Genomic DNA, 15,481 nt, shown 5'->3' with positions numbered 1-15,481 from the left:
TCCTCACACAAGCCTGTAACTTACTCCTCATTTTATGTAATCACTTGCTGTTACCTCTGCTGCACTGAATACTCAGGAAGTGAAAAATATGTCCTCCAAATACCATAAATGCTGAAGCTTCAAGCAATGGCAATTTGTACATGGAGTAAAGCCCCACAGCCCGTACTTCAGGAGGCACAGCTATTACTGCAGACCACAAGGAATGTAACACCACCACGGGGAAAGAAAATGCCTCCCTGGCTTGGTTTCCACCAGGTGTCAGCTTTTATGGGCCCTATTCCCACTTAGCTACTTTATAAAATGCTCTCAGAGTTAGAATCAGGCTCACAGTCAAAAGAGACAAAGTCACAGCAGCAGATGCTGTGCAAGTCTTGCTGATACAAGACTTTACATGTGCCTGTCAACTACAAAAAGCAGTGGAGAGTAGAAGATATAATAAACATGGGATTTTCCCTCCCTGCATCACCCCAGACATACACATACTTGCTTAAGTGCAGCACTAAAAAAACTAGATGGGGGAGGAATGGTAATTGCAAGAACCTTTGGGAATTTAAAAAACTGACCTCAAAAGACAGGGAGCAGGGCAGTTCAGCTGGCTGCTGAAAGAATAAATAGTACATCAACAACTGAGACTGCTAGGAAGAATTGCTATTCATCTGCATCCAGGAGAAGGAAAGTTATGCTGCCCCTAGGAGAGAGGGCAGAGAACAGACAGAGCACTGAAAAGAAGAAAATTCTTACACTTCTTGCAGTTAATTATTTTCACATGCATTAACTCATTTTCAAATTTTTGTTGAGCATATTGAATATATGGGTGCAAGGCAGAGGGTAGTAAAAGGAACAAGACTCTCCTCATTGTTATGCTCTCAGAGTTGGGACTGGCTCTGTTTTTTCCTGTGAAGAAGAATTCTGTTGGCAAAGGCACATTAGCTTCTGTCCTACTCTCAATTCCTGATGCTGTGTTCTGAAGAAGGAAAAGAAAAAAGGGAAAAGGAACCATACAAAGCACGCAAGCTACTTAAATCCTTTTGGGCCCCAATGCTTCAAACATGAGATCTGAGTGCTGGAAATCTGGTCTTTCAATTGCATCGACTCTGACACCCAAGTAGGGGCAATAAAGAAATTTCCATGCCAATTATTTTAGCACAAAATAACAAGTAATGCCAGTAACTCCAGTTAAAAAAAAAAAAAAAAAAAAACAGCACATGCACACACACACACATCTGCTTTCTGTAGAAAATCTTGATGCTTCGTTACAAAGCTTCTGGCAGAGAGCTGAAAACTTCTTGGGTTTTCAATGAACCTTGGAGTTGTTAAGTTTAATGGTGCTCTAGTCATGTTTGGGACAGAAGTTTAGGTACCGTGGGAGTGGAACTTCCTGGAAGAAAGCTAAGACATACAGGCAATTTCTATGGCTAGAGTTAGAAAGCATTTTTAAGGCATCACCTTTCATATTCAGGCACCCACACCGGAAGCTGGGTGTTTATGTCCCACTCCTGACCCTTTGCTGCCTGCAAGGATTTCTGCAACTTTGCTTCACACTGATGTACCCACAGCAGAGTGCCAAGGGTGTTGATAGTTTAGCACCTAGTCACATTCTATTTCTGACAGGTTAAACCCAAGGGAGTAAATCACTGTCATGTCTCAAAGCACTTTCTTTTTTCCTTTTCTGTTTCCCATGTCTATTTTGACAGCCAATGAATTATTCTGCCTATTCTGCTCTCAGCCTAACAGGATGCATTGTATGAAAAAGTTACAGCCTGTCACAATCCTGAAAATAATTTGCTGGGTATCATTTTACTCCCCTTGACTATCCAATGTGTTTGTCTCCAATCATTAAATAAGGCAAAACCAGTAAGTATTTTTGCTAACATTTTAAAAGTTGATGGAATCCAAGGAGCTTTAGCCATCCTTTCAATACAACTGGTTTGTTTTTAAAAATGTTAATTTATCACATATCCCAGCTGGAGACTAGTTTATCAGTTAAAGCTGGATACTTACTCCTTTATCAACACAAAATGCTTCAAGGACAGAAAACAAAAACAATGCTGTAGGATGCAGTAGAAAGAGCAAGGAGAATTTAGGTGGAGTGATAGTAAGTCAAAATGGAATTTGGCAAGCACACTAGAGCTCAACAGCAATTCAAACTTATTGATCCCAAGTTTCACTTTACATCTTCTACAAAATATATTAAATAGGAACAATGTCAACAAAAATAACATGATTAACTAAAATAATTAAATACCCAAAGTGATACAAGTTCAGACTTGAGAAAGAGGGGTGGAAAATCACAGAATTTCAGAATATTCTGAGTTGGAAGGGACACTCAAGGATCATTGAGTCTCTCAAGTGCCTTAAGGCTCCAAAGTGAATAGCCCATACAGGAATCAAACCCACAACCCTGGTGTTATTAGCACCATGCTGTAGCCAACTGAGCTAATATTCATTTTCATTCAAAACTAGGTTGCATAAGGTCCTGAGCAACCTGGTCTAGTGGGAGCAGAAGTAGGACTAAATGATCTTTAAGGTGTATTGCAATGCCTTAACATTCTATGATTCTATGATAAAACCTAAAGGCCCACATGTAACAATGTATTGTCTCCAATACTTTATTTCATTTTTTGCTTTTGAAATCAGAGAGAGGAAAACAAGTAGGTGCTACACAGTTAATTAAGCACTCGTGTAAATTCATTTACCAGGATTGTGTGTACTAAACCATCTTGTCTAAGGACACAGAGGGCTGTGTGCAAGTTTAAAATCATTAACTATTGTTATCCGATAACAAGCCCCAAACCTGCGACATCCACGTTTATTTAAACTGAAAGGATGACAAACACGAAAGGCAAGCACTCCTACTCTCTTTTCAGCCTTCCCTTCATTGTGCCACCAGCCAAAAGGGTCTTGGACTCTCCATAAAATGTTTGGCAAACAAAGGCCCAGTTAATTGACAAGCTATTGCCTTTACTGCTTCCTACCACAATTTGTGGGAATCTTTTAGACCCAAATCAATTCTGCACACAAGCGTTCCCACGAGATGCCACACGCATTCCCATTTGAAGCCACTTACAAGAACTGCTACAGCCTCTCTCATAAAACCTTTGTCTTCACTGGGCACTTCTGGAACCACGTGCAAGCCTTTCATCCCCTGATGGACAGCAGGTTCTTTTTTTGCTTGTTTGCTTACTTGAACCAGGTTCTTTGTTTTCTGCCATCTTACTGCTTTGTTTTTACTTGAAGATAGATCCTGGCCTTTGCAAGGAGTGAGTTACAGCAGAGATGTTTGGAGTCCTCATTGCACCCCAATGCCCATAAAAAATAGTCCCCTCATCAGAAGCTGCCTGTTAACAGCTCTCCTTTATTGCTAAAGCTCAGTGCAGTTAATTCTTCTTTGTCAGTAAGAATAATCAATCTCAGCCTGTTAATTAGGAAAAGTTTAACAGGGGACAGACACCTGACAGCATAAGCTCTGTTCCTTTTCTGTCAGGAACAACAGCAACCTGCACTCGTGGTATAAGCCCTTATTAACACCATTTAAAAGTGGTCAGCATTATTGTTTTCTTTATATGCTTTTGGAATGCATAATCCACGCTGCTTTGTGTATTTATTTCCTTTAAATGACAAGAAGTTCTGGACACTTTTTTTCTGTACTGCAATGCCCTGTTCAGGAGTATTGTTAATCAGCATTCATTTGGGCCACTCAGGTAGCCAAGAAGCTTTAAGTCTTTCATGGCTTCTAGTGTCACTTAATTAATTCACTATCACAATACCATCTTTGATCATAAAACTGGAAAGACAGTCTCTGTCTAAACAAGAGCATTATTAAGTTAGAGCACTTTCCTTCAATTCCTCAGCATTTCTACCCTCGTTTTCTAACAGGAAAAATTCCCCACAGAAATCTCCTAAATCATGCTTCCATCTTTCTTCACATTTCTTTTTCCACATTTTTTTTTTCCTCTCAGGGACAGAATACAGATCCTTAGAGTATAAAGCACAACAGGCACTCATGTTTTACTGCTGCTAGTTCATGTCATCTCAGAAATAGTAACTGGGTAGTGCTACCTATATGAAATGATGGACAAGGAAGAACAGCTGAGGCAGACTCCTCTGACTGCACAGCCAGAAGAACAGGGACCATGCTGAAGCATGGAAGGCAAATTTGAGCTGAACTCCGAAAGTAGGAGAGACAAGGAAAAAGGCTTCAAGGAAGAAAGGGTTATGAGAAAGAGGTTGTGTGTTCTGAGTCCATGATCCTTAAAGAGTATTCTAGACCTTCAGGGAGCTGCTCAATACCTCTATTCCCTTCAGAATGCATCCAAACAGGGCACAGTCTCTCACTGCATAGAAAGACTCATTTGATCCCCACCAAAATTAAAGTTATGATGAAGGGCTTCTGCAGCCTGAGCTGGGAACGCACTCTGAGTAGGTGAGCTAGGAAGCTCTGCAGGTAGGAGAGACATATGATGAAAGTCAAGTATCCACAGAGGGAGGAAATGAGACTTTGACACAGAAAAATGTTTCTGAAATTCTAAGATACTAAGTGCTTATGAATAAAAATTTTTTACACTGAATCATGCCCACTTGTACTACTACACAGTCTACTTCAATTTCAGAAAAATTGTTAATATTTTTAGTATTTATTTTTAACTTTGCTTCTTGACTCTTATTAAAATAATTTTTAACTTTTCCTCAGAGGTGTGTTTTTTGAGAGAAATCAGAAAAAATATTTTAAATGGCTATGCATGTTGATAAAAAACACACTGGTTTTAATCTTTTTTTTTTAAATGTCCAAATTTTTTTGAAACACTGGTATTTCCAAAATTAAAGGAATTTAATATTTTAGACATGGCCCAGGTAGTGTACAATCCCCATGAAAGCAGGTATACCTTTTAAAGCCAGAAGAAAATCAGATAAATGAAATATAAACAACAGGAGAATGCCTATGTCTCCACGCTGCATTATTTTTCTCACTGAAGTTCAGCACATACCAAGTCCTTGGTCTTCCACACCCACCTTCACAACCACACTCCACCTACCTGCAGGACTGTTTTTTTATTAGGCTACTGGGAAAGCCAAACTCTCTAGCCTTGCAAAAAGCCTGCAAACAAAATTATGGGGTACTCCGAGAGAGACACAGTGACCAACCCTCCACATCCCATTTCTGAGCACTCCCTTTTGCATCTCCATTTGCATCCACCCATAAACCAACCACTTTACCTATGCCACTAACTTTGAAGATGTGAACACTGCTCCTACCAAAAGACCAACTCTTTGCTTTTCCACCCCTCACTACAACTCCTTGTCTCTGTTCCTTAGCCCCAGAGTAAGGGCAGACAGTGTCTGCTGCAGTTTGGAGCTGAATCAAAGCAGCTGAAGTACATGGAAATTTGGGGAGATCAGCATTTGGCACTGCACTAAGGATGGAAATTTGAATTTGAATTATCCTCAGCCTTCACTGAGGATACATTTAATTCCGCGTTCCCCTGAGCTTCCCAGTAGGCTGGCGTACCTCCCCCACTGTCTTTTGTGGTGGGAATGTTTTCCAGCAGCTTCCAATACCAGCTAAAGCCAAGCCTTTAAAGCAGTATCAGGGTGCTTAATCACCCAGCTGACTGCAGGGGCAGGATCGGTCTTGGCTATCTTCAGCCATCTCTGGGGCCAGGAGCTGGGTAGGCTCCCCCTCCAGTTAGTGGAGGAAGATAAGCATCTGCAGAGAGTAATCTCTCCCACCTCTCTCTCTCTCGCTGAATTAACTGAAGAGGAGCCCAGATAAGTAGTTCAGATCAGACATATTACTTCTGAATAGCTGCAGCTAGACAAGATTAATTCCACCCTCAGCATCCAAAACAGTCACATATGTAGTTTCTCATTACTTATCACAGCTGAAACGTCTGTTACTCATTGATTTAGAAACAGATTTTGCCGCTGTGATTTCCTTTTCTTTGTGCAGAATGTTTATTATTCAGTATTTGTATCCTAGCATGCAGGAATATAAGTGACAAGACGTTTCCTACGCACACACACCCACAGTGCACCTGCAGACCAGTAGCTGGGCACATCTTGAACCCCTCTGAGCAGCGGTCTAAAAGCCCAAAATGATGCAAAGGAGATTGAGCAGAGGCTTGTTTTTGACTCAGCTCTCCAAGAGCCTACAATCCCTGTGCTATGCTTCCAGCTATTTGGGTTTTATTCCTTCCAAACCATTTTGGAAGAGCAGCTAGGAGGACAGCACTGCTTTTGTGAAACGATGCTGTTTGGGGACCCAGCACACATAACCACCCTGCTGATGGTCGTCCCTCGGACACGTCTCTCTGCAGGACAGACAGACAGCACAACTTTTCCCACTCCCAGGCCATAACCCAGCCTCCATTTCCCAGGCAGGTCCGCTCCCCTTGTCCCGGCAGGGTGCGGAGCGCGGCCGGCGCAGGCTGCGCTCCCGGTGCCTCGCACGGCCGCATGCCTCGCATGCCGCAACACGCAGCGCCCACGGTCTGGGCAACAGCGCTCAAAGGAGTCAAAAGGGGCTACTTATGAGTTTGGATACTACCACCTAAAGATAAGCTTCTCCATGGTTACCGCTCTCACGCAAGGTCACTTTCCTGCCAAAACTCCTCTCCTCCCTCCCTGGCCCTGTCTCCTTCCCCCTCCGCTATTTTTTTTTTTTCCCAAACGTGCTACATCAAAGGAGAAAATGAAAACATTTACGATAATCATAGTCTGACTATTTTAATGCAGGCTGTAGGAAAGGAAACATGTAAGCCAAGTGCTCTTACTGTGCAAGCAGAAACACACTCTCAACCTCATAAAAGTAGTATCTGAGAAATAACACTTGATTAAAGAAGCCAGTCCTTCATTTAAGTAGGTGCTTATGGTAGGGAAAACAGCCAGGGTTTCTCTAGAACAGGCCACTGGCCTATCACGAAAAGCAGGAACAGGCCAGACAGATGAATTATAGTGAGACAGCTGGGTTTCAGCCGGGGTGCGAGGAGATCCCTATTATCCCGTCCACCTTTCCTACACAAATGCCTCTCCCCAGGGAAACTGAGTCATTAAAAGCCAGCTCGTTCACTCCTGACAGGCAATATGCATTGAGTGAGAGGTGATACATTCTCATTTTCAGCAAGAAATCTTAGTGGCCCCAAGGAGCAGCTCACTTAGGAGAGTGGTAATGGAATACAGGGCCTTTCATCTCTGCCTCGCCGCCGCGAGCACCGCCTGGCTCGGTAACAGCCCAAAAGTTATTAGTTAATGGCTGGTTTTGCTGACCTCCATGAGATGAGCTTGGTGGGTTAGGTCTGGTTTTCAGTAGACAATAGCTAGGACCACAAGTGGTGTTAAACAGGAACCATGATAATGAGTTGAGCACCCAGCAGGTAAGGACCGAGCGGATTGCCCAGGTGCAGCCATGTCATTGCTCTCTCTGGCCACCAGGGCCATGGAACACATAGGAAGCCCTGCAAATGGCCAGCCTGCTTCACCCAGATGGGGACTCCCAGCTCCCAAGATCGCAGTTATGTCCTTATTTACACAAACAATGTGTTAAAGACAAATAAACAAACAACAGCCATTTCTCATTCTTTGGGAGTTCAGTAGTATCTAGTCAGCACCATTTGGAGCTGATAATACCACAAACCTGACCTACCAAAATGCTGTCCAAAAATGTGTTCCCACAGTCCTGATCTGAAGATGTGTACTTACTTCTAAGTACATAATTTTGCAACAGTAAAAATACTCTAAGTAATTCCTCATTTTAATACATTTGGTGAGGTCAACCTTAGCAGATCAACCCTACATTTCTGCAGAAGAACAAACCACAGCCATCCCTCTTTACTTTCTTCCTGTTCAGCGGCATCTGCAGTCCCAAGTTTGAGCTACCCCTGGGACAGTGATGGCCTGTGGACTCCAGAATCCTCTAACATTTGAAGAGCTTGCTCCCAAGAAAATGCAGAATTCACCCTGAAGTGAGAGTATCTGGATACCATGTATAAGGTATAATATCTGCAAAATACCTTAGCAACAGTTTATGCTACTTCCTATGCCAAGTTTCCACAAAAGACTGAAATCCCAGAAAAAAAATCTAACTTGGGTTGAAGACCTTCCATCCATCTGTTAAAGCCTGCACAAATTACAGCACATCACACACAAGCCTGTTTCCATCACTTTGCATGAATAGATAGGTATCTTCAAATACGACATCCATCCACCAACTGCTTAGATAAGAGATTCACTGAGGACCCATTCCCAAAAGGGATGCAAAGCAGGCAACAAACTGCTATCACAGCCCTGAAGGTACCCCCTTTATTTACTTCAAATTTAAATCACATAGGAATTAGCAGAGTTTCCAGTTCTGGGGGAGACTGACAAGAGGTTAAAAAAGACTCTGCAGAAAGACGGAAGGAAGGTCTGGTGTGGCTTACACATTGATGATCTTTAGCTGTCAGAAAGATTCAGACTGAGAGCTCGACATTTTAAACAGATGCCATTAACATCCAAAACAATCATGGTGTCTTTCTTGGAAGGGATAGTTAAGTGGTTTTAAACTTCTTACTCTCCATAGTTGATGCATTCCCTTCTCTAACACAGATGAGACTGGTAACTCTCAAGGTCAGATCTTCACGTGTGACCCTTTATTCTTTTATTTCTTTACACTGCTCTCCAGTGCAAAGGTACCTCCCTCCAATGCTCTTCACACAGAAGCTTTTGATAGTCAGAGAACAAAGGAAAGTTGACCAAGGAGATGTTGGTACACCAATAACCGGGCAATAGGCAATGTCTGTACAGTACTTATGAAAGAGCAAAGCAGAACCCAAAAAGACTCAAGCACGTCTCCATTGACTTCTCAACTATTCAGACCTGCCTTACCCTGAGGAACATAACTAAGGGAAGCAAGAGTAAAGCTACTGCTTTACAGCTGAACCTGAAGTGAGAAAGGGACCCACCAAGTACAGAGGGAGTTCTGTGCCTGGGACTGAAGGCATTCAGAGAGCAGGAGCCCAGGGCATACATCACTGTGACATGTGTGATGGCATGTTTTCATTATTACAGGATTAAAACTTTTTATAAAAATTACCTTGGCACCCTGATCTCCGCAGAAACAGTGTGAATTAATTTTGCAGATTACCAGGGGTTTTTTCCCCACAGAACAGTTCAAGTACTCTGCAGCAGCTTCACTAAATCAGTGTGTATCATTAAAAATCATTTAAAATGGGTAAAGTTACATTAATTTTTGAAGTCTATAATTCTCTCCTGCTTTTTTGATTTTAATGATGCAGGAGAACTGTATCTGGTACTGACTAATTTCTTGGCATGCTACTGAAATGCAAAGCCTTACATATTCTGCTGATAACAGGCCCACAAATTGCAACAAAAGCAGCGATTTGAACTTTGTGTTTTACTCATCTCACAGATTACAGAAAGGAAGCCAAAGCCATCTGCCCCAACTCAAACAGCATTATATTTTAACTTAATGGAAGTGAAAAAGAAGCCTGCACTCATTACTCAAAGGACACAATTATTACTTCCTCTCTATATTGTTGCTAGTCAAGAATAAAATCCAGGATATGACCTTTTCATCAACTATCAAGCCAAAAATCCACCTGGGACAGCCACAGGAGGCAACCCTCATTCTTTCACTCAGTAATTCAGAGCAAAGGCCCTTGTTGCATATAGTTGAAAGGAATCCTTGGAAAGGTTTGGCTTAAGGAAGCATCTAATAAATGCTGAGCAATAGATGAGGGCCAAAAAGATTTCTGTCTCCTCCTGCATGATCCTATCACAAAAAAGGCACCACTAACTCAACAGATCAGCTCTCTTCCAAATAACCTGCTCCACCTGCATACGGTGGAAAAGATTATAAACTCAAATTGTGAGTGATACAATGTAGTAATGCCATAAATTCTTCAACAGAGACCTGAATTCCAAGAGAAGAAAGCATAATAGTGTTGGATTCCTTATATTTTTTGTTTTGTTATGGCAATAATAATGTGCCTTTTGAAGTTCATACAGGGAGATACAATGCCAAAAGGCAAATACTTACAATGCAAGAGCACTTGGTACATTTATTTCCTTCAGGCCTAAATTCTTCTCCTTCATTGTAAAGTCTCCCTTCAAATACACAACCTGGAAAACAGCATTTGAATAAGTTTGGCTCAAGGTAGAACGCTGAGTTTTCCCCCTTACACTCTCCACTGTACAACAATATGGAAAGTAAATCGTACCATCGTTTCCAATACAGAATCATGGAATTGTTTCAGTTGGAAAAGACTCCCAAAATATCAAGTCCAACCTTTGACTGATTACCATCTAGTCAAGTAGACCATGGCACTAAGTGCCACATCCAGTCATTTCTTGAGCACCTTCAGGGATAGTGACTCCAATACCCTGGACAGCCCACTACTTTTCCATGCTGAAATTCCTCCTGGTGTCATCAGGGGAGTCTGAACCTCCCCTGGCATATCTTGAGACTGTGTCCCCTTGTCCTGTGACTGGTTGCCTGGGAGAAGAAACCAATCCCCACCATGCTACAACCTCCTTTCAGGTAGGTGGAGAGAGAGGATCACTTCAGAAGAAAACAAATCCTAAACAAATCCTTGAGAAACCCTTAATGTCCTTTGTGGGGAGGAGGTGGGGGGAGAGGGGGAAAGCAAACATCCTTCTACAGCACATAAATATGCAAAAATGAAGTTGAGGCAAGTCTCCCATAAGAATTGCCTTTAAAACAGTTTTTTTGGCTGTTTGCTTTTTAATAATTTATTCTTACCCCCTGAGTTTATACTAAATATTAGCAGATATTATTATAACTAATCAAAATATAATAAATCCATTATATCACAACTGGAGCAATGCTTACCTTCAAAATCTCTGATAAAATCAAATTAACCTAAAAAAATATGGCAATTTGCCACTGTGCTTCACAGAGGCAACCCATTCTCGCTCCCCTTCATAAGTTAATCTCCCTTTTTATGATTACTCTTATCCTTCCCTTCCTCACAAAATCATGGTGATTGGTTATGCAAACCCACCTTACAGACCCTCTAAAAATGACATAAACACACCTGTGAATATTAGCACAGGATATTGCCCCTGCATCCCCTGGTCTGCATGTTCTCTACTAAAACATATTAAATAAATCTTGTGTCATATTGTTCACTGTGAGTCACCAGCCCACATTTTAGTAAGTTGTTGAGTATAACAGATTAGAGCCAGCCTCCCAGATGATGATTAGTATCATTAGAAATACAGTTGCACATGTAGAATAGCATATTAACCAGAAAATCTCACCTGGACACACAGGACAACACATTCCCCTGAGTTTGGAAGGGTTTTTGCAGTGAACAACACACTGTACTTCTGATTCTACTATCACTCCTTCCTGAAATAGAAGCAGATTCGGCACATTTATTGTTAGCATTGTGGTTGCTTTAACAAGCAAAAATTCACAATTACATTCAGTAGAATTAAAGCCCAGCACATGCTGCAAAGCACTGGCTTTCAAAACTTCTTTTCTTTCTGTACCTGCTGCCTGGTATCAGGATTCAGGTTAATCCACACTCAAAAGACCCACTTCAGTCTCCCTGACTCCAGACATGGGATTTGCCTTAAAATGCATCAAGTAAAAAAACCAAGCATCCTCTTAGGGAAAGGAATCCTGCTTTATCAGGAATCCTTAACCTCAGTAATCTGCCATGCAGCTCTGGTGAAAACAGGCCAGACACAAGGCATTCTCCTCCCTCTCTTATTGGAGGAAAATGGACTTAGTAAGCAGATAAAAGCATCTTGTTCTGTAGAGGGGAGACGCTTATCTTTGATATTTTGCCTGATAAGTATTAGTAAATTAACATTTCCTGTACTTATTCGAGAAGTCAAGAGTCCTGAACAAACCTGGGTGTGAGGATCTATGCATAAAAGCTGCTACCTTTTTTTTTACTTACAGCTGTTTGAGGCAAGGCCAAATTGTTTTTTAAATGTGTGGATCTCGAGTAAACAGAATCACCCAGTTTTGCATTTAGACACTGAAACAGGCAATAAAGAAGTTACCATTTCATGCAACATATCTAAATTGATGTAGTGAGTTTCTTTTCATTAGGTGCAAGAATACAGACTACTGGTCCAGCTTCAGTCATCTCAGTGTACTTATTTTCAAAAATGAGTTTGTTTCATAGAGCAGAAGTTTTAGAGAAAAAGAGAAAAAAGCCTTGAAACTCTCATCTCCTCTTAGTAGAAGCTCTTCATACTCACAAATCTCTTCTTTGCCATTCTTAGTAGCTGCCTGAATGTTACTGTTAAAACCAGATCAAATTGTCAGCAAAAATGGCAGACCTATTTACAGACATAAGCTAAAATTGCCTACATAATTACTTGGTTTGAGCCTGACAAGCAACAATCTTGAAAATGTTATGGTTGCAGATAGTCATGCTACCAAAAATAGCACTGTGTTAACAGTTGAGGAGCCCAGGAAAAAAGATTTGGTTGTGGGTTTTTCTTAAAGAAAGGTAAAACTCATGGACACATGCACACAGAAGTGTCCAATTACTAAAATAATTTGTATCTCACAAAAGGGCTTCTGGAATGCTGAAGAAAAGAGGACTTAATTCAAAGTCAAGACAGCGGGACATGGCATGGCTGTGTACCTCTCCTTCAGCAAAGTTTGGATATTGGGGTACTCAAGTCATTTAAAACCCATACTTCTGAATATTTGGTTATAGCTGGCTGCATCTAAGTGGATTTAAATTACTCTAAATGCAAAGTCCATATTGTGCTTTGAGCATAAAATATTTCAGATTATTTAGGTTGGATAAATGAAGGCTCAGGATTTCCTGGGAAAAGCTTATAACTCAATTAGCACAATTTTTATAACATCCTTACCTGGCACTGGTATGTAACACAGGGATTGCTGGGGAGGTGCCATTTCATGGAGCTGTTGTACGTATTTCCTTCAAAACTGCAATCTAGAGGATGAGAGAGAAGCCCATCAATTCAGCTGAACAAAATCTTGTGGGAGGCTGCTGCTGAGGATCACAGGGTGGCATCCTAAATGCCAACCACCCTCTCCCCTGGGTTGACAGAAGAGGCAGAGCTGGGAGCTGGATGAAAGAGAAGGATCATGTCCTGGGAGGATCATCCTGCTGCTGATGCCCAACTGGCCAAACTCCTTACTAACTCTGACTGGTCAAGAGAAAGCAAAATCAGTGACAATTCACTTAAAAATGGATGCCGGTGCTTACTCTGCAGTCCATTCAGGAGCTACACGGTTACTCAAGCACTGGAATGGGGAGAGGGAGGAAAGAGGGTGAAAGAAGAGCTGGAAGCATTCATCATGTAGCTGGGCCATGCTATCTTCATCCATTAACCAAAGCCCTTGGGAGAGCCCTCCAGCAAGCACAGCTCAGCAGGGATGAGCTGACACTGGCACAGCTGCCTCTCCTTAATGCCTTTTCATATTCATGGCAGGAGGGATCACCATCCACACAAACTGAAAGCCATCAAGTTCTCAGGTGTGTGGGGTGAATCTCAAGGGGAGACATTTTGGACCCTCATGGAGTTTGGCTTTATTCATCTTTTTGTGCTATATGACAACTTTGCTAACAGAAAACAGGTTTGTTTGCTCATGCACTGGATCGACCCGCATTTGTTTTGTGCAAAATTAATTTTCATGGAGCCATTTGGAAAAAAGCAAACACCAAAACAAACATTAATTTTCACTTTTTTGATTATATGTTTCTACTAGTTTCTCTTCCTTTTTGGTTTTCTCTTTTGCCGTTTTCTGGTATTTTGCAAAAAAGAAAACCAAAAAGAACACAAAGAAAATAATAAAATACCTCACCAGAGAAGCAAGACCAGAAAATACTTATAAAGTAGAAATATAATATTTGTTTAAAAAGAGTTAGTTTATTAATGCAAAATATTTTCAACTAAAAAATAATTCTTTGGAGACCTAGAGTGGTTCTGAGAAAAATTTTGCAAATAACACATACCCTATTTTCTGTGGGAAAAATGCCCATTTTCCATTTATTGCTTTTGGGGTTTTTTTCCTAGTATATTTTATTCAAAATTAGCTGGTTCAAAGAGCCCATGAAACCAACAGGAGTCTTGCCAAAGACTTTGAAACACAGACGTGTACATGGAGCTGCAGAACCACAGAACTACAACCAGTCAAACAATGCCCAGGGCACCGTTCTGTTTCCACACCCTACCTCAGCAACTACTCTAAGTCTTTCTCTGCTGTGTAGGGTGCACTGTCCTGCTTTGGAATAAGTTTTATGTCCTTCTGAAAATAAAGGCAATTTATCAGCCCTACACCAGTAAATCTTTGAGCCTACTGTAAAAAAAAGATCAAGAGTCACAGCTCTGAGGTACTCAGGACCTTAAAATCTCTTTAAAATAATTTTGAATTCAACACAAAATTTAAAGGAATCATGATATATAAATATCATTTGCAAATGTGTTAACTGCCTCCATTTCAGTTCCTAAACAATAGAAGACTTGTACTTCATTATTTGCAGTAATCAAATTCTTTTTCCAGGATAAATACAGAGCAACACAGGAGAAAATTTTAGATGCTGTGGCCATTTCACTTATCTAAGCTGAGAGAGGTATATTTTGGAAAGGGATGATTAATAGTCTCAAAGTTGGCTCTGATAATTTCATCTTTGACAAACATTGAAAGGCACAAAATATACATCTGAGTCTCATAGTCATAAGTAGAAAAAGCCCCTATTAAATTATTTTGAATAATAAAGAAATATTCAGATTCTCAGTGCATTAAATACAGTTCTTTGAGCTCTCATACACGCAGGACAGCACATCAAAAGAAGAGTGTACAGCCCTGTACTACCCTTATGCATTTTGAAGTTCCATTCTGAAAACCACTGAATTCATCTTGCAGCAGAGTCTCACTTACTGCTCACTGAAAACCCTGATGACTGCAGAGCCTATTCAATGTGCATAACATCCCCAAGCTGCTGAAGCCCAGGTCAAGCTGGTGCCAGTCTGAGAAACAGTTTACAAGTGTGCAGAACACTCAACATGGAATGAGCTGTGTTGTTAAATATCTGTATATTTTACCAGAATCATGAATCAAGGGCTAGGTTGGAAAATAGCAACTGCAAAAATACCTTACATATTTGCTCAGCAATTATGTTCTTTAATGTAAAATGTTGCTTCTAAAAGAAAGCTAATGACCCTGGGCTAATCTGCATGTACAGATGTGCATATTAAAGTGAAATTTTCAGCTCAAGGATTAGTCTGGTTGACAAAGCATGAAGGTGGTGCCCTCATGAAGTCAGCACTGCTCTTGTTTGAAGGGCATTTCCAAACTGTGCTGCAAAACCCTCTGTCCTGCAGCATTGTCCCTGTGGAAAGCAGCAAAGGCACAGCACACCAGGAGCAACCACGGTAAGGAGAGTCTGCAGGCCCCAAAGGGGAGTTTAAAAATAGGAACCACAATGGAAAAGACTGCAGAAGCACTGGAGGGACTAAGACTGCT

General features: G+C 41.1%; 1 protein-coding gene across 1 annotated transcript in view; it reads right to left on the bottom strand.

Annotated features, from left to right (window-relative positions):
- Window positions 1-15,481, bottom strand: part of BMPER (BMP binding endothelial regulator) — a 145,364-nt gene that overhangs the window by 97,956 nt on the left and 31,927 nt on the right. The window contains exons 4-6 of the mRNA XM_058024342.1: window positions 12,862-12,944; window positions 11,278-11,368; window positions 10,034-10,116 (exon numbers count right to left, since the gene is read on the bottom strand). Coding sequence (XP_057880325.1) covers window positions 10,034-10,116; window positions 11,278-11,368; window positions 12,862-12,944 — 257 coding nt within the window. The remainder of the gene's footprint in view (window positions 1-10,033; window positions 10,117-11,277; window positions 11,369-12,861; window positions 12,945-15,481) is intronic.

This window comes from Melospiza georgiana, chromosome 1, assembly GCF_028018845.1.
Source record: "Melospiza georgiana isolate bMelGeo1 chromosome 1, bMelGeo1.pri, whole genome shotgun sequence".
Lineage (NCBI taxonomy): Eukaryota > Metazoa > Chordata > Aves > Passeriformes > Passerellidae > Melospiza > Melospiza georgiana.
Note: the sequence above shows the minus strand (reverse complement) of the source record. Positions and strands in the feature narration are given on the sequence as shown.